The sequence below is a fragment of the Alexandromys fortis genome, unplaced genomic scaffold, assembly GCF_014885135.2.
Source record: "Alexandromys fortis isolate MF-2015 unplaced genomic scaffold, M_Fortis_MF-2015_v1.1 scaffold_272, whole genome shotgun sequence".
Classification (NCBI taxonomy): Eukaryota; Metazoa; Chordata; class Mammalia; order Rodentia; family Cricetidae; genus Alexandromys; species Alexandromys fortis.
In genome coordinates, this window is record NW_026068149.1 from 1,276,390 (window position 1) to 1,298,990 (window position 22,601).

Below are 22,601 nucleotides of genomic sequence, written 5' to 3' on the forward strand. Positions count from 1 at the left end.
TATATATAGCACATCTGCAGCCTAAAAGTAAAAGAAATGGAGATAAAGCAGAAACAAAGGGACAGTTCCCAAGTGGTGTGCGATAATGGTCTGTATCCTATCAATTATATTTTAAATAAATGCTGATTGGCCAGTAGCTAGGCAGGAAGTAGAGGCAGGGTGACGAAAACTGTAGAATTCTGGGAAGAGGAAAGCTTGTGACCTCACCACAGAAGAAGCAAAATGTGACTGTCTCATTGAAGAGGTACCGATCCACGTGGCTAACATAGACAAGAATAATGGGCTAATATAAGTTATAAGAGTTAATAAGAAGTTATAAGAGTTAATAAGAAGCCTGAGATACTGGGCCCATCAGTTTATAACTAATGTAGACCTCTAAGTGATTTCTTTGGGACTTAACAATTGCGGGAACAGGGCAGGACAGAAAACTCAGCCAACACCCAAGCAAGGAAAGTTTAGGCTGTACTTCCCCTATAAGGCAGAGGACGGAGCAAGACAAGCTGTCAGTCTAAAGAAGAGTGCAGGCTCCCATTCTACCACAGAATTCACTAAGCAGCAGGAGCACATCAGTTGTGGAAACAAGGAGGTAACGAACCTACAGACCAAACTCTTTGATTTGCATATTACATCCTTCTTTTCATCTTTGTCCTGTCTGTTTAGATGTTTCTTAACTACTATAGTATAGTGCTTGATAACTCAACCCCAAAGTGTGCTTAAAATGAAAGTGGTTTTCATTTAATCCATCTTTAAGCACGCTGTGGTTTTTAACTTATCCAAAGGAAAACTAAATATCAAAGCAAATTCTGAAAGGAAAAAAAAAAAAAGAAAAGAAAAGTCTATCAGAACAACTTCTTTCTGGACCACAAGGCATTTCCTAGAGTCACAGAAAAGGCCCCTTCTTAACAGCCCTCCCAGGGTAAGCTAGATGTTAGCAGGCTTCCAACTGAGCTAAGTGGAGCCAGTTCTTTGTGGCATGAGTTATTAAAGCAGCCCTGGAAACAACTTCAAAGCTCTCTCAGAAGCTCACAGTGGTGTGATTAGGACTCAACTAGGCACCCTCTCTTACTAGGTATAAGGAACTAATTGGCAAAGCGGGCTTAACTCTGAAAAGGCTGGGTGAACTGACAAGACATGGGGTGGAGAAGAGGCAGGGAGAAGAGAGAAGGGAAGAAGATACTACGAGCACACATTTGCAGGTATCTACTGTGCATACAGAAAACGCAGAGAAGAGACCCACATCACAACTGCAAAACTGATGACCCGGACGAGCACCAAGTGCGTGAATCACAACGTTTTCACTGTCAAAGCTCTAAAAATTTAAGAACTGAGACTACGAACAGTACTATTTCAAAACAAGGCACCAAGTGCTATTTCTGCACAATCTATTTCTCTATTTCTTACAGTATTTCCAAAATATTCTAATAGTTGCTGAAAATAAGATTGAGCTGCCCTTTGCTTCTTAGCATTCAAGCCCAGACAACCTCTTTCCCGGGCTTTTCTATGTCAGTGTATACAGAAACTTCCAACTTCATCTCACCACCACCTTTCCCCTAAATCAAATCGCATTTCTGGCTGCCAACTGACTGCTTCTAACCTCACATTGTTAATTTCTCTGTGAACTGAAACCTACAAATCTATCTTTCTCCTAGAATAACAACAACAATAACATGTTTCATTTAGTACTAAAAACAATGATTTGAAGTATAACTTCACTTTTATAAATTTTTATAAGCAACTGAGGCTCTTGCTATATAATATAACTTTAATATAAACTGATAACAAGTAAAATACACTTCTAGGGAAAAACTGATGACTGCATTAACTCTTACAAAATTCTAGGTAAGCACTGAAACAACTTCTTTAAAATAAAACTCAAAAAAAGGCAACCTATAGAGAAATAAAAATATATTTACTTTCTAGGTTTTAAAGTTGTACACACACACACACACACAAAACAGAGCAAAAACAACTGCTTTTAAAATGTCCCTAGGCTTGGGATACTAAAGGACAAAAACTTGGTGGGGGAATAGAGCTCAGTGGTCGACACAAACAAGGCCCTAGATCAGTTCCTAGATGGCAGAAACAGAGGACCTTGGAAATTTGAAGAAAATCAACCAGGCATAGCTGTTGCACGTACATACACAGCTCTCAACACCAACCCTACAGAACTATTTCCCAGTATAATAAACCTTATCACCTAATAAACAATAGGGAAAAAAAATCAACAGATTTCACACAGTTTAATTACGTAAAAAAAAAAATCACATCACATATAAGACTGATTTTTCTTCTTCAGCCATATGGTAATATAGGAGCAGTAACAGCCCATTAAGGAAAAACTATTATCTTCAGATGAAAAGAATAAAACCTCCGGTGAGGCTGGAGACCTAGCCTTGTGGGAGGGCAGGTCAATGACCTAGGTAAGAGGCCACCCCCTCAGGAATGAGGCAGAAGCATCCCTAGGAAAGTGGTTTCACTTTAAGCTAAAGAAACACAAGAATTCCATTTTTAATGAGCTAAATGTATTGTCCTTCCCAGAATTCCCTCCCCAAAATGCAGTCCCTACAAATAAATGCCCAAGAGGTTCTGTGGGGTCAGTCCATCTTACAGGCACAATTGTCCCTTCTTCTCATTAGTCTTCTTTCGGACGCTGGTCAGAGCAGAAGCATGTTTTCTCTGATACTTTGGGCTTCTTCACTCTTTCTCCAATGTTCAGCTTTCTTCCATATGTGGCTGCAGTCTGCTATATGGCTCCATATCCACTTAAACTAAACCGAGTGGTCTTCTCAATCCTTCTCCATCTCCCTCCTAGGAGCTGCAGAGATTTACAGCTTGCTTAACCTGGAATTTTTCTTTTAAACTCAATAAAATTTTCCTCAAACTTCCTTTTTAGACTGTCCTTAAATCCTTTCATCAATGAGTAAAGGGGAAGGAACCCTGTTGCCATATAGGACTCCAGTGAGATTCTCAAAAATTCTGGTAGCAACAATAGTTAAAAAGAAGATAAAGTATTGGTTGCTTTTAAAGCAACAAACAACAACAAACCACTTCAACTAATATTTGAAGTAGACCATACACAATAACACTGGAAATCTCATGTGACTAACTAGTGACCAAGACTAAAACAAATGCAAAAAGCCCTCTTAAATATATATGCAAAAGCTTTTTTTTAAAAATCACCCATGAAAAGTGAGCATAACAAGGCCACTATGGTACCAATGCCAGCATAGCATCACTGAACTTCCAGACAACCACTCTTCATGTCCTCATATGCTACACTGCTTCCGTCCTTAACATCTGGATTGCGGTATCACTATGTCAACTCCTGTTACTGCTGTAGAAAATGAACAATTAGAACTTACATATCCCATAATCAGCTTCTAAACTGAACCTACAAAGGTTTCTGCTTTTTGTGATGTAGTGAAGTATTAACGCTGAGAAGCTGAAAAGTTAGAGACCTAGATGACAGAATTATAATAAAGAAAATGAAATCAAAGTCTTATAGTGGTCTAATAATACAAAGGAAGAAAAAACACACAAAAAAATAATAATCAAATAGCAGATCTAACCTACCCCATCAAAAAATAAACCAAATGTTAAAAAACTAAGTAATCTAATTAAAAGAAGGGTCTCTCTGATCCTCAAGCAGTCAGTCTTGTATGCATAGGGTCCTGCAGGATGGATGGCAACTAAGGGGGCTTCTTTTTAAAAAAAACTGTTCGATATAGTGTAACCTATGACAAACAATGAAGAATTAGGAAGGCAATATCAAGTTAAATATCCTCACATTTATAAAATTAATATTTATTACAGAAGTAAAATACCATTTCTGCATTGCATTTTGCTGACACTTTTTGTAATTTTTCTCTCTTCATACATTAGATACTGCGTTTTAAAGAATGTCATTTATTTTTAATTGATGTTTCTTCATAAAACTCCATGAGTTGACCATGAAAAAAAAAAGTCAAGAACTAACAGAATAAATACTGTTCAAAAATTCAACTACTAAATGCTATCTGGAAAACAAAACTTTAACACAAAAATACAGATTCTCAAAATTAAATTTAAAAACATAGACAATACATACAGTTTCAGGGGCAGCACAGACCATACATACAGTATTCAGGGGTGGCATAGACCATACATACAGTATTCAGGGGCGGCATAGACCATACATACATTATTCAGGGGCGCCATAGACCATACATACAGTATTCAGGGGCGGCATAGACCATACATACAGTATTCAGGGGCGGCACAGACCATACATACAGTATTCAGGGGCGGCATAGACCATACATACAGTATTCAGGGGCGGCAGCAGCTATGTTAGCATGACTGGAAATGCTATGCAGACTCTGTATAGCTAGGAAAGACACTTTGCAACAAGAAAACTAGCTGTGCTGCAGGAAACTCTTGACGCTGACAATACCACGCCTGAGAAAAACATGCCAAGAGGCGATATGGATCAACCGCTGGAGAAACTCATCTAGAGAGAGAGTAGACAATCTCCAGCCACAGCTGGAGGGCTTACATTTTTCTCAGCAAATGATAAACTTAGACCAATGAATTTGACCAGAAATGGTTCATCGGTTTTCAACAAAGACTAGCTGTCCCAGGTAGATACTTGGCACTACCCAGAGACTGACCCAAAGGTGAGGAAGAACAAAGTGACAACAGCATGTATGGGCTAATGCACAGGACCATCTTCCCCATGAACCGCTCTTCTGTATGAAAATCTGTCAATATTGCCAAGAAATTCAGCTACAGATAACATTATCTACACCCCTGACGTCATTCATAGGTTAAAAAAACAAAACCACTCTAAACAAGCCAAAGAAAAGCCACATGAACATATTAATTGGTATAGAAAAACCATGCAGCAAAATTATCTATTCACGATAAAGGTCCACAGTATATCGGACTATGTGTGAACTTTATAAAGCTGATGGTGCGCAGACGACAGCTCACACGTCACAGCTGATTGTAAACGACAGTGCCATCTGCTAGCGTCAGGACCAGGGCTAAGAGACTGTACATGGTAAGACAAGAAGGATGACATGAAACGCAAACTGGACGAGAAATAAAACTTGCCCATCATCTCCTGCAGACATTTCCAAGGGTTGTACCAGTCACTCCCAGAACACATGAGTCATGATCAGGTCCAGGGTCCGTGACATTTAAATGCAGTAGCAATAAGCATGCAAAGGATGAGATGCAAAACATTATATTCTTGTACTTCCGGTCACACACAGAAATGAACTCAAAATAGACAAAAGCTATAAATAAAGCTCTTAAAGAAAACAGGAGCAAATCTTTGGGTGGTGTTTCTTAAATACGACACCAAAAGCACAATCAGTAAAAGTTTACTAAAAAAGAGACTGCCGTGGTGGGTACATCTGTACTTCCAGCACTCAGGAAACTGAGGAAAACAATCACAAGTTCAAGACCAGCCTGGTATTCACAGTGAGTTCAAAGTCAGCCTTGACTGTACAGGGACATGCTGTCAAAAAAAAAAAAAGCAATAAAACAATAAAACAAAAAATAAAAATAAAAAAGGATGAATTGGCCTTAATCAAAATATTTTTATGTTCTGAAAGATATGACCAAGAAAGTAGTGAAACAAATACAATTCTAACCTTAAGAGACTTGCATACAAAATATCTAAAATGAGTTGCAACTCAATAGCTAAAAAGTAATCCAATGACAAAATATTTTTTTGTTTTTATTCTTCTCTCAAATTACATCCTGACCATAGTTTTTCCTTCCTCCTCTGCCCCCAGTCTCTCCCTCTCACCTCCTCTCTTTCCCAGACCAACCTCTCATCCACCTCCCCTCAGACAAGAACAGGCCTCCTAGGGATATCAATCAAAGGCACAGTATAGCAAGTTACAATAAGGCATCACATCAAGGCTGGATGAAGCAACCCAGTAGAAGAAAAAGGGTCCCACAAGAGGGCAAAAGGGTTAGTGACCACCCCCTCCCACTGTCAGGAAGCCCAAAAGAACAGCAAGCTACTCAGCCATATGTATTTTCAGAGCATCTAGGTCAGACACCTACAGGCTCCCTGATTTCTGTGAGCTCCCATGAGTCCTAGTCAATTGATTCTGTGGGTTGTGTTCTTGTGGAGTCTCCTTCCCCTCTGGCTCCTCAGATCCTTCCTCCCCACTCCTCCACAGGACTCCCTGAGTTCTGCCTAATATTTGGCTGTGGGTCTGCATCTGCTCCCATCAGTTGCTGGATGAAGTCTCTCTGGTCTCTGATGAGGATTCTGCTTAGCTCCAGTTCTGGAATTCTGCATGCAGGACAAACTATAGGTGGGAGGTTACATTTCTAGGTTGGGGTCTGAACACCCCCACTTCAGGCCTTGTCTGATTACAGAAGATGGCTGGTTCAGACTCAGTGTCCCCACTGCCAGGAATCTTTGCTAAGGTTACTCTCACAGATTTCATGAATTTTCCATTGCACTGGGTTTCCACCTCATCCCAGAAATGCCCTCCAATTCAAGTTGCTTCTCCCAGTATTTTCTCCCTCCCCCCACCTCCCACCCCTCACTCCCACTGCCATCTGATCTCTCCTGTTCCAACCCTATCTGCCCCCAGTCCACTCAAAAAGAATCTATCCCATTTCCCCTTCCCAGAGAGACTCTTCCATCCCCCCGCCCTTAAGTCCTCCTTGTTACTTAGCCTCTTGGGGTCTGTGTTCCATAGCACGATTATCTTTTACTTTACAGCTAATATCCACTTATAAGTGAATACATTCCATGTTTGTCTTTCTTGGTCTGATTACCTCACTCAGGATGATTTTTTTTTTATTCCCATCCATTTTGCCTTCAGATTTCCTGATGTCATTTTTTTAATAGTTAAGTAATAATGCATTTTGTCTTTATCTGTTCTTTGGTTGAGAAACATCTAGGTTGTTTATAGGTTCTGGCTATTATGAAAAAAAGCTGCTATAAACACAGTTAAGCAAGTGTCCTTGTGGAAGGAGAGAACGTATATATGCCCAAGGGTGGTACAGCTGGGTCTTGAAGTAGGTGGATTCTCAGTTTTCTGAGAAACCGCCATATTGATCTCCAAAGTAGCTGTACAAGCCTGCACTCCCACCAGGAGGATAGAAGATACGCATCAAAAGAAGTCTGGTATCACTAGCCATCTGGGAAATGCAAATCCAAGTCACACTGAGACACCACCTCACACTACCCAGAAAACCCTATACTGCTGGAGGGAAGTGAAAACAACAGCTACTTTAACAAACAACTCGCAGTTCCTCAAAAGGTTAAAAGGTTCCTCTACACTGTGTGAACATGTGTCGCTGTGATTGGCTTAATTAAAAGCTGAAGAGCCAATAGCAAGGCAGGAGGGATAGCAGCGACTTCTGGCAAAGCAGGGTGTGGGAGAAGAAAGGGAGTCACCAGCCAGACCAGGAATAACTAGGATGGGCATAAGGGAGATGAGGTCACTTGTGCATGGGGGAGTGTGCCTTTAATTCCAGTGCTCAAGTGGCAGAAGCAGAGGCAGGCGGATCTCCATGAGTTCGAGACCACCCTGGTCTGCAGAGTTAGTTCCTAGACAGGCAGGGCTACACTGGGAAACTGTGTCTCAAAAAGAAACAAACAAACAAACAAACAAACAAGTGGGGTGAATTGAAGTTATCAGAGCTAGTTAGGAAACAAGCCTAAGCTAAGGCCAAGCGTTCATAATTAATAGTAAATTTCCATGTCCTTGTTTGTGAGCTGGCAGCCCAAAAAGGAAAGTCCAACTACAACCCCATACTGTGTGACCCTACTGACATGAAACCCCCAGAGAAGAAAGTATGTAGACATGAAACTGACTGGTGACTGCTAGGCCAGTGAAGAATGGTTATGAGTGAGCAAAGGGGCTTCACTGGAGGCAAAAATCAATTCCTGGAATGGACCATGGTGAGGACTAAAGAACTCTACAAAGACACTTGAACCCACGACTCCTTTAAGAGGACAAACAAAACTCATACTAAGAACACTACAAGTGTTCTGAAACAGGGTAAGTTAGCTACACTTTGCTAATGACAAAAGGTGATGAAAGAAATTTCAAAGAATCAAAATAGATGGAGAATAATACCAAGTCATGGATAGAATAACAACAGAATGAATAAATCATAAACACACACCAGGATATCTCCATAATGGAACACTAAGCAATAGAAAAGGAATGAACTAGTGATGTAGGGAACATCTTGGTGATCTGTGGATCAACAGCAGGATGCTTAGTTTAAAAAAGAAATGGCCTGTGTTAAAACACGACGCTTCCACGAATCCATTTCTGCAACTCTCCAAGTCCTCAACATGAGGTAAACAAGTGCAGAACAGATTTTTCTGGTCCTAGGGGGTAGGCGATCTTTGCGGTGACGGAACCATGTTATGTACAGACAGCAATTGGGTTAAACAAGTCAACTCCTGAGGACGAGCTGCTCAGAACCGCACACATACACAGGAGTGCAGTAAAAATAGGAACACTGCGTTCTACGGGAATGTGCACTTCCCAGTTTCACATTAGGTGCAGCGAGAGGAAGAGAGGGCAGAAGCACCCCGAGGCTATCAGCTTTTCAACATTAAAGGATAAACACAAATGGGGCATACAGTACCTCACTGAAGATAATATGCACAATGAAAGAGCAAACATGGTAGTGATATCAATAAAAGGCATCAGTGACACCAATATTATTAGTTAAAATACAATATATTAGTTAAAATACAAAGATTTTCAAATTGGTTCACCAAACAAAATGAGAGGCACACAGACTATTTCAAAAATGTTAAGAGATACTAGGAAAAGTCAAAAATAATTCTGATTGTGATGTATAAAACAACAAAGAATTCAAACCACAAGGAATAAAAACGTTTATTGTATGTTTGTTTGTTTGTTTATCTATTTACTTGGCGTGGACTTAACAACATTGCCCTGGCTGCCCTGAAACTCACTGTGCAGACCAGGCTGGCCTCAAACTCAGAGCGCTCACTCCTTGTGCCTCTGCCTCCCGTGTTGGAAGTACAGGTGTGTGCCACTATGGCAATTCCGAAGACTCTACCTCCAGGTGAAGATAGAATCTAAACAATGTAATTACCAGCACAGAACTTAGAATCACCTTTCAACCCTAATAATAGAGCATGGATTTTTCAAGTTTTCATAAAATGATTTTTAAAAAACCTGGGCATAAATCAAGCTACACAGAAAACCTTACGAGGTTACAGACAGGAAACACGACAACAGCGCTCTTCATCGAGAAAGCAAGAAGATAATATTGACAGCACTGACCCTATTAGTGTTGAGACTTCCTGCAAAATAATCCCTTACCCAAAAAAAAGGAACACAGACTATGATGGAGGAATTTCCGGAAAAGGACATTACTTAACCTACTATAATCATAATCTACATAATAATTGCAGCGGTGATGAGGATATCGAAGCCTTGAATACTAACAGTAACCCAACCTTGAAGACTGAAGAAACGCATCATCAAAGAATAATGCTATCCACAAAAGCAAGCGGTGACTCCTAGTACCTTAAAACCTTTGTGGTTATGAGGGGAAATGGCCTGAGGAAGTTTCAGATAAATGGCCCTAAGGTCCACAACATGCTTCCCCATGCACTCAGATACAGATGAAGTAAAACTGTGAACTGCTAACTGTTGACCCTGGAGGTTACGTGGGAACTCAGGTCACCGGTTCCTGCTGAAATGGTCTGATAACTACATAAACATAATCCTACTTAAGTGCTAACGGCCAATGGTGCCACAGTGACTAGAAGGTACTTATAGAGAAAGGCATATCATTATCTCCTGAACATGCTTTCAAAAGTAATTCATTTTAAAAAGTAATTACATTTTAAAAAGTAATTCAAGATGCCACGAGCAGAATAACTCTCTCATTACTTACAGGCAAAAAAAAAAAACTACCACACGCATAACATAACTGTGTTGTTCTAATTATTTTTCCATGTATTACCTAGATTATCTGAAAGCATGACAGACTACGACTACTTCTATTTTCAGATAAAGAATAAGCCAGAGGTGACATAGTTAGCGGTAGCACCAGACTGTGAATCCAGAGGGCGGCTCTCAAGTCCCCACCTGAGCTCTGGGCTGTGCTACCCTGTAAATTCTCAGGATTACAACATCCATGAGGCCTCTGACTTTAGCAATACGTGCGATGATAAATACTCTTACAAAAAGGCTTGAACCCCAATTATCCTCTGACTCAACAACTTACACAACATTCAGACAGAGGCTATGAATGAGTTCACATGGAAAATTCTCTGTGAATAGCAATGAAGAAAAGGGTTCACCAGATTCTTTCAGAGGGCAATGGCTATGAAGGTTAGTCAACCAGCCTTTAGCAGGGACCAGAAAATTCACTGACTTTCTTAGGTATGGCATGGGTGCTATGCAGAGAAGGAAACGGGCTTACACTGGAATTTGCATATGCATGCTTTCATTAGGCTGAACTTTCTATTACTTAATTAAAAAGAAACTGGTATTTCTGTTATCTATTTTCACATTTATATTTCATTATTTTTGTATTGCATATTGATAATGTCCTTATATTTATTTTATAGACAACGAATACGATGTTCACATACAATTTCAGTCAAATAACAGAAAAAATATGTTGGAAAAGATTTCTCATCTCTGTGCAATAATAAATAATAAGCAAAAATAAAATCAAAGCCTCTCAGGTAGCTAATTCTATTAAACATGTAGCTATGTAAGAGTTACCTGCTTTTCCTTTCAATCAGAATGGCCACATAAGAGGCTGGGAGAGCAGCACCAAAGCCTGGAGTCCAGGAGTAGAATTTTCCAAGTAGCTTCCTGAAATTCAAATTCGGGATTTTTGTATGAACTTCCTAGTTGGTCATTTTGTCCAAGTATCCCACAGTACCCCAAATGCACCATGCTTCGGACCAGACTAGCTGTCTCTCTGCCAGCGCTATGCAGGACACTGCCAGTGTTCTTGTTGCTATGGTAGTTCTGGATGCTGTTTGGCTTGGATCTGGTTTAGTATCCCATAATGTCCTTTAGCTCACCATGGAACCCAGGAGAGCCTCTGTCTCCAAGCTGACCTCCTGCCTCCTCTCCTGGACTGTGTGGGCCCCACCTGACTCACAAGTGTTACGTAAGATGGACTGCTTCTACCTTTACAACCCTCATATTTTCTTACAGAGGTGCCAAGGTATTCTACAATGTTTTAGCTTTACGTGGATACCATTTCTTATTTACTAGCACGGTGGAGTACCCAAAATATTATAGATAGCTTCAACTGATTATGTTTACAAAGGGACATTAGAAATGTATCGTTCTGAGAGGGGGGTCTCACTTTGTTGCTCTGGTTAGCCTGGAACTCACTTATGTAGTCCAGGCTGGCCTTGAACTCTTCAACCACCCAAATACTAAGATTAAAGCCATGCGCTACTATTCCCTGACTTAGTTATGTTTTTCTTTCAAACAGTTATGCTCCTAAGAAAGAGAGAACCAGCCTCTAAATATTAGAAATGATCTAAACAAAATTGATCAGCAGCAAACTAATATATGGTAGGAAGGGGGGGATGTGTGTGTATACACACACACACACACATACATACACACACACATATGGAGAGGTGTGAAGTCAGGCAGAGATAGAAAGACAAGGATCAAGAATCTGAGAAATGATCTTATTAATTGAAGTCTGGGTTTTTTAAACTGCCATGAACACTTATGAGACATTAAAAACCTTTTGCCTAAAAGCCTACAGGGAGGTTTTCCTTACAGGACCAACTAAGCTACTGAGGAAAAGGGACTCAGGAAGACAGCTCCAGGGAGAACACAGTCGTTATCTTACTGTTAAGTACATTACGCTACACCCCCCAGGCACGGAATACAAGCCTGAATCAGGACACCGTCCAGCGGGAGGAGACTCCGGACGGCAGGAGTTTATTTACCCTTCAAGGCACAACCGTATCTTTTATGGCCCCAGCCATATAGACAGTGAATTTCTGAATTTCTGGTCTTTCCTGAATTCTGATTCTGATCAGAAATCCTGACCAACAATCTCAGAATCACAGTAGGCTTCAGAAAGTGAACGCTATATCGAGGTGCTTTTGCTGCATAATCATGCCAGTAATTTGAAATTTACATCATGAGGCCAAGGCGCTCCTGTTTTGACAAATTTTCTTGGAGGTAGATGTTATTTCACAGACTAAGCTAGAAAGAGAGCAATGTGAATGACAATTATGAAACAGATCTGTTGCAATAGGTTTGAATGATGATAGAACCCCCAGGCTCATGCATTCGGGTATCTGGTTCCCAGCTGTACCATTTGGAGTGTTTGGGAAGGGTTCAGAGGGGTGGCCTTATACGAACAGTTGAGTCACAGGAGTGGAGTGGAAGGGGTGGAGGATGGCTTTGAGGTTTAAAAAGCCCACACCAGGCCTAGTCTCCTCTCTTCTCTCTCTTCCTCCCACTCTCCCTTCCTCTTCCTCCTGCTCCTCTTCCCCAACCATTTGTGGATCAGGAGGGCCAGGATGTGTGTTCTCAGCTACGGCTCCAGCGCCATGTCTGCCGCAGCCATGCTCCCTGCCATACGGACCATGGACCTCTGAAACTGTATGCAAGCCACCAACTAAATGTCTTTGTAAGTTGACCCAGTTATGGTGTTTCTTCACAGCCACAGTGACTCAGATAGTTAACAAGAACTGGTGATTGTGAGCACCAACCTTAAAACACAGAAGAAAGTAATGTACAAGGCCCCATTAGCAGTCAGGAAGGAGGCGGACTGGAGGATCTCAGGGAACAGCTTGTACAGGTAGTATTCCAGCTTCCGCTTCCGGAGAACGGCTGCAATCTGGAAAAAGAGACGCTCTGTTATTGAAGCCAACCACGGAGGTTCACTCTTATGTGGAAGCTACTGAGTAAAAGTATATGCTAAAGACTAAAAGGAACGGCGCCATTTTCCTGGCTCCTCTGTACAAACAAAGCTTTAGAACAGAAGATGCTCGCATTCACTTAAGTTGAAAATGTTGACAGCTTTCGTCACGTGACGAGTCAGCTCCGAGACGGGCACAGGGCGAGTGAGCTTCAGGGCAGGTACGTGTAATAAAATAAAAGTAATAATAAAAATAATTACAGCATGGTCACAGGATGAGTCAGCTCCCGGGAAGGTACGTGTCAAGCCATAAAAGCAGTTTTCAAATGAAAAGCATACTTTCAAAAAGAACAGGTAAATTGCAACCCAAATAAAACTGCATGTTGCCAAGAAGTGCCTTTAACTGCTCCCGACCAAGCATCCTCGGAGCACCTCAGTTGGACACCAAAGGCAGTGACTCAGGGATTCGCACAGCAGTTGGGAGGGATAAAGGAGAGGCATAAAAAAAGCAACAATTAATGACTTCTGGCACTCTGGGGCCCTGGAAGAAAAAAAAAAAAACCGAGACGTTAATGATGGGCCAACACGCTGAGTCAGAGGACGAAGGCTCTTGCTCCGAGTTCCAGCCCCAGAACCCGTGTGGGAGAAAGAAAGAGCCTACTCCAACAAGCTGTGCTCTGCTGACGTCATTGGAAAGCCCTAAATGCTACAGACATTTACAACTAAAAACCTATCAGTGACTCAACTTTCAATTTTAAAATGAAAAATATTAACCTTCTTGATTCAGCTCTTAATTTTAAATTGAAAACATATGTGTTTGTTTGGGTTCTGATGAATTTTAAATTTAAAAAGATGATTTCTAGATTAAATTAAAACCACCAAAACCCTGGAATAGTGAGATAATACAAACATCAAGATATGACTGAACTGGTAAGAACAGGATCCTCACAGGTGAGCAGGAATCCTTGCCCACAGTTGTGAATCCGCACCAAAGGACAAAGGTTAGAACAGCAAGCTAGGGAACTGGAGAGGAGCTGAAAGAAAGGAAAGAACATGGAGAGGAGGAAGGCTGCAGGCCTCTCCAGTCAGACCCTATCTTTCTGAGATAACACCGCCTGATGTCGGAAGCCAGCAAAACCAAAGGCCTCTTCTAAGGTCTTGTTTCATGCTTAAGGTCTCTGAAACTGACCGTCTCTCCTTCAACAGCTGTGCATATAAAGAAACACAAAACAGAAGGCCCAGTCCTACCTCCAAGGAATAGAAAAGTCTGGGGGGGGGATGGGGAGGGGGATAACCGTAATATGAGTAATACGACAGTGTGCTACTCCTAGCCCAGAGAGAGAAGGTGCTGCTGCTGCTGCTGACACCTGACGATTCATGAAACTATGTACCGCCAGTGAACAAACAGGAGACTTGCCATTCGTCAGTTTCTGGTCACTGGGACAAGGCACCTGAGGTAAACAGCTTGCCAGGAAAAGGGTTTGGAGCCCGCTGTTTCGAGGGTCTCTGCCCATGAGCTGGCTGTGTGCTTTTGTGTGTGGTAAGGCAATGTATCAGAGTAGGAACACATGGCAGCCAGAAAAGGGGGGGGGGGGGTCAAGAAGGGGCAAAGGTTCCAATACCCTTCAATGGTCCCCAGTGACCTAACTTTCTTTCATCTACCCTGCCACCAAGGCATCCTCCACCTCCCAATAGCACTACAGTCAGGGAACACATGGGCCTTTGGAGATATTCAAAATCCAAACTACTATACATGTCACGTTCATGTATTAGATGTCAGTTCTCCCCGGTGTGAAATGAAGATCCAACACAATTTCTATCATACCCCTTAGGAGATGTCTGAGAACATAGACAGTTCTATAATCTACACAGAGAGCAAAGGAAAAAGAACTATTGTAAATAAAAATAAAGAAAATTCAGAAACAGTAGCTACTGAATCTGACTGCAATATTGACAATGCAGCAGAAAAACAGATGAACAGAACAGAATCAGGAAATCTGTCCAAATACACCTAATTTCTATAAAGGCACAAAAAACAGTTACACGGAGGGAGGGCTTTTCAACAGACAGTGGTGAAAATAAGGGCCATCCACAAGACAGAAAGAGAGAGGGAGCGGGAACACTAACCTGGGTTTCACATTTTATGAATGGGATGGCTTTGAGATTAAAGTGCTTTCTCTGCAAGCATGAGGGTCAGAGTTCAGATCCTAGCACCCACATAAAAACTAGGGACAGCACTGTGTAACTGTAAACCCGGCTCGGAAAAGCAGAGAAAGGCAGATCGCACAGGCTCCCCGACTGCTGAAATGGAGTGCTTGGAATTCAAAGGCGCTGCCTGACATTGACTGTATATGCACTGGTAAGAACTCTCAGTCTCTGTCTCTGTATCTCTGTCTCTCTCTCTCTCACACACACACACACACATTCACACCCACATGTACACACCTTACGAATCTTACAAATGCACACAACATACAGTGACAAGAACAAATGCCAGCAACAATTCAAACCTGTGCACTCAGTTGCCATTTGTTGCAGGTAAAACTGTAACATGATAAAGATATCGTACTTGGACACTTTGGCAGTTTGTTGAAAAACTAATCAAGCAACTGTCATTCGAGCAGTAATCGCTGTCCTGGGTATTTATTTATCTCTAAGAAATAAAAGTTCATGATAAAAAGACACTTTTGTACAAATGTTTATAACAGCTTTGCTCATAATTGTTAAGTTATGAAAGCAGGTGGTCTTCAACAGGTAAGTGCTTTAACAAACTGTGATATGTCCATGGAATAACTACTATCCAGTAAATAAAGAGGGGCCCAAATCCCTGCTCTCAGCCTTGGGCAGAGGAGCTTCTTACCGCATGCAGAGGGTGGTGGTTAATGCGGAACCCATTAACTGCTCAAACTGCTGAGAATAAGCAACTGTGAGCAGTCGGCCGCGCTGAACATCTGTATCTATCAATCTCCTCTCCCCACTAAGGTCCAAGAAACATCACGCTAGAAGGAGCCGAATGGCTACGAAAGCCAGAGGATGGAGAAGGGCGCTGGGTAAGTGGGTAAGGCTGGTCTCTGGACACAGCCTGGCTGTCACAAACAGGAGCTCACAGCGGCTGTTGTTGGTTGCCTGCACAAGATGAAGAGCATTAAAAGGTCCAGCATAGAGAAGCCAGGGGCTGCTGATGCCCCACTCTCTGGCTGCTGAGGGAAAGGAGGGTTTTCTTCAGGGTTGTGGATGACCACTGGTTAGTTGACCCACACACGTTGCACATGAACAGCGCTAACTGGGGTTAGTAAGTTTTACAAAAAAAAAAAAAAAAAAACTAAGAAATTGAGTGGAAGTTGGAGGCATGAAGAGGAAGGGGAGCTGGATGGAGGAGTGGGTTTTAACCAAGATACACTGTATCCATGTGTTTTGGGTGAGTTTTATGCCACCTTGACACAACCTAGAGTTATCAGAAAGGAGGAAACCTCAATAGAGACAATGCCTCTATAAGATCTGTCTGTAGGTCATTTTCTTAATTAATGATGATGGGAGAGGGCCCAGCCCATTGTTGGTGATGCCATCCGTGTACATCCTGAGTTCTGTACGAAAGCAGGCTGAGCAAGCCATATGAAGCAAGCCAGTACACAGCTCCCCTCCATGGCCTCTGCATCAGCTCCTGCCTCCAGGCTCCTGCCCTATTGGAGTTCCTGTCCCGACTTCCTTCAGTGAGGGCCTATAGCGTGCAAGTGTGAGCCAAATAATCCCTTTCCCTCCACATCTTGATTTGGCCATGATGTTTCACCATAGCAAGAGGAACCCTAACTAATAAGTCATGTGTAAAATTTTCAAAACACAAATTTTTATTTATTTATTTTTTTTTTATTTTCGAGACAGGGTTTCTCCGTAGCTTTTTTGGTTCCTGTCCTGGAACTAGCTCTTGTAGACCAGGCTGGCCTCGAACTCACAGAGATCCGCCTGCCTCTGCCTCCTGAGTGCTGGGATTATAGGCGTGCGCCACCACCGCCCACATCAAAACACAAATTTTTAAAAGAAAAAAGGATACAAAACAGCAATATGAAACGGCCTATGTTAAGAGAAAAAGGGCTATCTCAAAGGACCACACAGAGACCCTCCCAGCTGCCTCTGCCTCCCTGGTGCTGGGATTAAAGGTGTGCATCACTACATCCAGCTCAGGTACTCCTCCAACTGATCCGTCTCCCAGCTAATCGTCTGTCTTACAGCATCAATGGCAGTACTTTTACTGCCACCCTGTCTGGCAAGAAGATACCATTGGGAGAAACTGGGTAAAACGCTCATGGGATCACTAATTATTTCTTCCAGCTGTTTCTGAATCTACTTTTACTTCAAAATAAGGAGTTCATTTTGTTTTCAAAAGTGTACTAAAAAAGCTCATACACACTTCACACCGTAAGAGAAGTACCCAATGAAACACATACATCAAAATCATGAAAATGGAAAGACCAGATACAGTGCTGGTGAAGATGGGGCCCAAATAAGGCCCTCACTCACTGCTGGTGGTACTGTCAAACTTGTACAGCTCCTCGTGAAAGCTGTTTGATAATGTGGACACCATCTAATCAGACATCTACTCTTATGACCCAGTAATTCTACTCTTGAGTATATGCCCAGAATATACAGTTTCTTTCCACCAAAAGATGATTCTCCAGCATCTGCAATCAATCACAAATACCAGTACAATCTAAATGTCCACTAACAGTAAGTGGAGACATTTTACAGTTGTATAATATTGGCAAAAGTGAACTGTAGAGTCTGTTGACATAAAGGGAAAACCTGACACAAAGCTCAAGAAATCGGGACTTTCTCATCACTGTGCTGCTATCCAGCGCTTACAGCCAGGTTCACAAGTAGCTGAGACACTGATCCTCTGAGCAGTCTGTGACCAGGAGGAGCCTGGAGTTCAGACAGTGGGATTGCCTAAGGTTTTCAGTGTGCAACATGACATTCTCGTTCTTCATACACACAGTGTGAGCAGGTTAAAACCCCGTCTAAGCAAACAAAAGACCAGCAACTGCTAGCCTGGCAGTTACTTCTAAAACCTTCAAGATCAGATATGGCACCATCAAGCACCTTCAGAAGCATCACAGGCCTTACTTATCTCAACGCCCTTGCGCAGGTCACATGCTCTCATCCAATAACTGCCAATTCCTTGTGAACTTTCCAGTGTTCATATAGAAATTTAGCTGAAATAAGGTATAACACAAAATTATGGCTAAACTGTATAGAAACATTCATACCTATGTAATGTTGTTTTAGAAGATTAATAATATCTAAAAGTAAGACATAAAAGAAAAAGACTGCAAAAGAATAAGGGACATATATGTCAAATATTATGCTATGCATTGCTATCACTAAATGATGCACAAATTGCTAATTTAATTTTCTTCTTTTGCCATCATGTATTCCCGGCATTCTACATAAAATGTGTTATAATTTATGATAAGAAAAAGTAAGAATTATTTGTTACTAAAAATATGAGTAAGCCGGGCGGTGGTGGCGCACGCCTATAATCCCAGCACTCAGGAGGCAGAGGCAGGCGGATCTCTGTGAGTTCGAGGCCAACCTGGTTTATAAGAGCTAGTTTCAGGACAGCTAGGGCTGTAATACAGAGAAACCCTGTCTCGAAAAATCAAAAAAAAAAAAAAAAAAAAATACGAGTACAAAATAGCAATAACCACAAAGATATAATACAAAATAATAATACTTGATTTTTAATCTCCACTCTACAACATTTATATGGAGGAACCTTGCTAACATATTTAGAGTTTAATTTCCTCACTTCTTAAATAAACAGGTGAAGGGACTAGAGCAATGGCTCAAAGGTGAAGACCATTTGCTGCTCCTGTATAAGTCCTGAGTTTGGTTCTCAGGACCCACATGAGCAACTCACAGCTATATGTGACGCCAGTTCCAGAGGACCTAACTCCCTCCTCTGGCATCCAGTGGCACTGCACACAGAGATATACATCCACATAAGCACACATACAATAAAAATCTTTTTTAAAAACATAAATCAATCAATTATAAAGAGGCTAAATTAGATAAAACAGTGAGCCCATTTTTCCACTTTAAATAGAAACTGGTGATTTTTAAACAAATGACACTGGCAACATCGGGTATCAGCAGATATGGATACAACTAACAAAGTTCTCATACTACACACAAGAAGTGCTCTGCGATGGCCCTCAGACTATAGCCATAAAATATTAGAGCATGTAAACCAGAAGCGAACACCTTTTTGAATATTACAAGCATGTTTCAAGGAGCAGCGGCAGCATGAGTGAGCTCGTGAAGGGCCAATGTGGTCAAGCCCAAGAGCACAAAGTGCAGAGAAGAGACAAAATTGTGAGGCCGGGTCCCAGTGTTAAAGTTCCCCTCCTAGTGCTTGGCCTCTCGAGGCACAGGCACTATAGACGCACAGCCCTCCGTGGGCTCACACTCCCAGCCTACATCACTCATCACTTAGATCCATCAAGGATATACGTGCTTCACCTCAGGCATGGATATTGCTAGTCATTTGGGACTCCCCACGTGATAAGCGCCATATATTTTCCACGGCAATAGTATACCAGTGTTGACACTGCAGTCCTTGACCATGGACTATGACAAATCTAATTGGCTCTCAAAGGGGCTAACTACGGCCTTAGCCTAATTAGTACCAAGCAGTAAATTACCCTTCACTTTTATCCCAGCGACTGATCATTAGTCTCTTCTGAATAACTCCATTTCTACATACAACAAATCTAGTTTCTCTGAAAAACTAAAATACTTCACAGTAACAGACTTTATGCTGTATCTACCCTTTACAGTAACAGACTTCATGCTGTATCTCTTTATAGTAACAATTATATACTGTATCTATTCTTTACAGTAACAGATTTTTTGCTGGATCTATTTTTTTGCTTTTGTTTTTTGTTTTCTTTTGCATTTTTGTTCTTTTTTGTTTTGTTTTGATTTGGTTTGGTTTTTCGAGACAGGGTTACTCTGTAGCGTTGTAACCTGTCTTGGAACTAGCTCTTGTAGACCAAGTTGGCCTTGAACTCAGAGAGACCCACCTGCCTCTGCCTCCGAGTGCTGGGATTAAACACATGCACCACTGCCCGGTCAACTGTATCTACTCTTAAAGTAATAATAATAAATAAGGAATTTCTTAAAGCAAGACCTCCCAACAACTCAACACTACTGACATTTGAGGCCAATCTGATGTTTTAAGAGCTATCCTGAATAAGATTAATACTATCCCTGCACCCACCTTCCTAATGGGACAAGATGCCAACAGCATCTCTTTTCTTGACAACCAAAATGATCTGCAGACATTTCCAAAGATCTCTTAGGAGGTAAAACTGTCCATTATTGAAAAGAAACTGCTTTAAAGAAAGTGGCAAATACAACTACACTGTATTTGTATTAGATCACTATAGTGTCTTAAATGTCCTCCAAAGATATGGGTTTGGTGCCCAGCCTGTGGCAGATTTGGGGAGCATGGGAACATGAAAAGATGAGAACTCTTTTGAGTGGAACATAGGAGATATTCCCCTGCAATCTCCTTCTTGCTTCCTACTGCCATCAGATAAGACTGTTATCTTTTGACACATGCAACCACAATGACATATCTGCTGCCCATTTGGAGCTCCAAGGTCAACACAGCCAAGTCAGCGATGCACAGACACCTCCAAAACCAGGAAACAAAATAAGTAGTTCCTCTTCTTATACTGACTGACCTACGCATTCTGTTACAAAACTAACACAGAAAACTGTCGGGTTGGAACTGTGTCCATGCCTAGACAATGTGAACAGGCTTGTGGAACTGATGTGTTGGAAGAATCTGAGAAAAAAATTAGCAGGTACAGGTGAGACAAGGCCGAGAATGCTGTAAGCAAGAAACAGTAGTTGATTCTATGGGGCAGAGAAAACACTCCCTGACAGAAATAGAGATGGTGAAGTCTGTGCAGATGAAGTTTCAGGTAGGAACGAAGACTGCTAGAAATGACTATGTGCTGACCTAATGACACCACAACAAAAGAGGAAAAAAGGAAAGCAAGAAATGGCTGCATTGTGCTCATGCCTGAGACTCTGTGGAGAGCAGAGATTCGAGGTGATAAGTGAGCTTATCGGGGAGTCTCAGGGCAGCACAGCATCTGCACAATAGCACGGGTAATGCTAGCTATGGTTAGCCAGACTTTCAATAAGAGCTGGGAGCAAAAGGCAAAGGAGAAAGATTTGAATACTCTCAGCTTAGGGGGAAAAGAGTTTAAAGACGCTACCAGACCGGGTGCAATTGCTGAGGAGACTGAAAATACTAAAAGAAGCCAACTAGGAGCTGGAGAGATGGCTTAGCAGGTAAGGCCACTCGCTGCTCTTCTGGAGGACCCAGGTTTCACGTCCAGCATCCTTTTCTCAGCTCACAATGGTCTGTAACTCTACTTCTAAAGAATCTGACACCATGCGTTCTCTGGCCTCCACAGGTATTGCACACACATGGTGCACAGACACACATGAAGACCAAACACTATACATATAAAATAGAAATTTTTTTAACTTTTAAAAAAAAAAAATTTATAAAGAAACGAAGTACTTTGTATCTGGGAAGACAGGATGAAAATACCTTGAGAACAGCTCAGAAATAAGCAGGACACCACCCATGCCATCACAGGTTCAAAGGTGAGCATGCAGAAGTCTGTTTCAAGGACTTTTGGTTGACACCTTGATCAACCAGAACGGCCTGGGAACTGTCCTGTGTACCACTAGCATGAATGCAGAGCTAGCTACGGATCAAGAACAAATAAGCACAAGTATAGCTTGGGCTAGCAGCAGACCACAGTGTTGCCATGATACTGAGTCTTCGGACATGCAAAATGCAAGAATTGTGGAGTCACAAAGATTCAAAGGAAATTCTTGGAAGCCAGGCAGCCAGAAATAGCCATTTCTCTAACAGAGTTCCGTGTGGGGCGATGTGTGAAGCCAAGGCTGCCATGGAAGCTCCAGGAAGATGGAGTACCTGGAACATAGCATATCTATCAAGAAAAGCTGCACAGAGCAAGACAGCCTAAGAGAGCAGCCAAATGGACTGCAGCCAGAATGGCCGTGAGGGTGAAGCCATCCAAGCCCTTGAGAGGGTCTGTGCTGCCTCTCCAGAGGCCCAAAGGCAACAGGACCATGCAACTACAGGGTGAAAGTCCCAGAACTGTTACGGTAACCTTTGTTCTTTGCAAATTAGCTAACCAGGACAGATACCAGATGTGAGATACAGAGCTAAGATGGAAAGTTCGCCATGCTGGGATCTAGTCTTGCTTTGATCTAATCCCTGCTTTTTATTCCTGAATACCTCCCTTTTGGAATAGGAATGTTTACTCTGTGTATCTTGGAAGCAGACAATCTTGTTTTTTACATTTCTGTAGAGGTTCATAGTTGTTGCATTGAACCTCAGAGGAAACTTTGGACTTTAGACTTTCCAGCAATCGCAAGGCAGTTAACACTGAAGGAACTCTCAGAGACAGCCTGAATACATTTTGCTCTGTGAGGACATAAGCCTTTGGGTGCCAGATATAAATGAAATAGTTTGGAACTTAAATGTTCCAGAGAGCCACGTGTTTTGTCCCTAGTTGAAGGAGGGTTTTCCTTGGACTTCCCACGGGACGGAGAGCCCTGATTGCTCTTTGGGCTGACGAGGGAGGGGGAATGGACTGGGGGAGGGGGAGGGA

General features: G+C 41.9%; 1 protein-coding gene across 4 annotated transcripts in view; it reads right to left on the reverse strand.

The window, feature by feature from the left end:
* Tmem135 (transmembrane protein 135) overlaps positions 1-22,601 on the reverse strand; it is a 214,153-nt gene that overhangs the window by 131,114 nt on the left and 60,438 nt on the right. For all 4 annotated transcript variants that reach the window (XM_050127240.1, XM_050127241.1, XM_050127238.1 and 1 more), the window contains exons 2-3: positions 12,728-12,855; positions 10,752-10,844 (exon numbers count right to left, since the gene is read on the reverse strand). Coding sequence is in view for 2 of the 4 variants with exons in the window: in XM_050127238.1 (XP_049983195.1) it covers positions 10,752-10,844; positions 12,728-12,855 (221 nt within the window). In the remaining 2 variants the exon portion in view is untranslated. The remainder of the gene's footprint in view (positions 1-10,751; positions 10,845-12,727; positions 12,856-22,601) is intronic.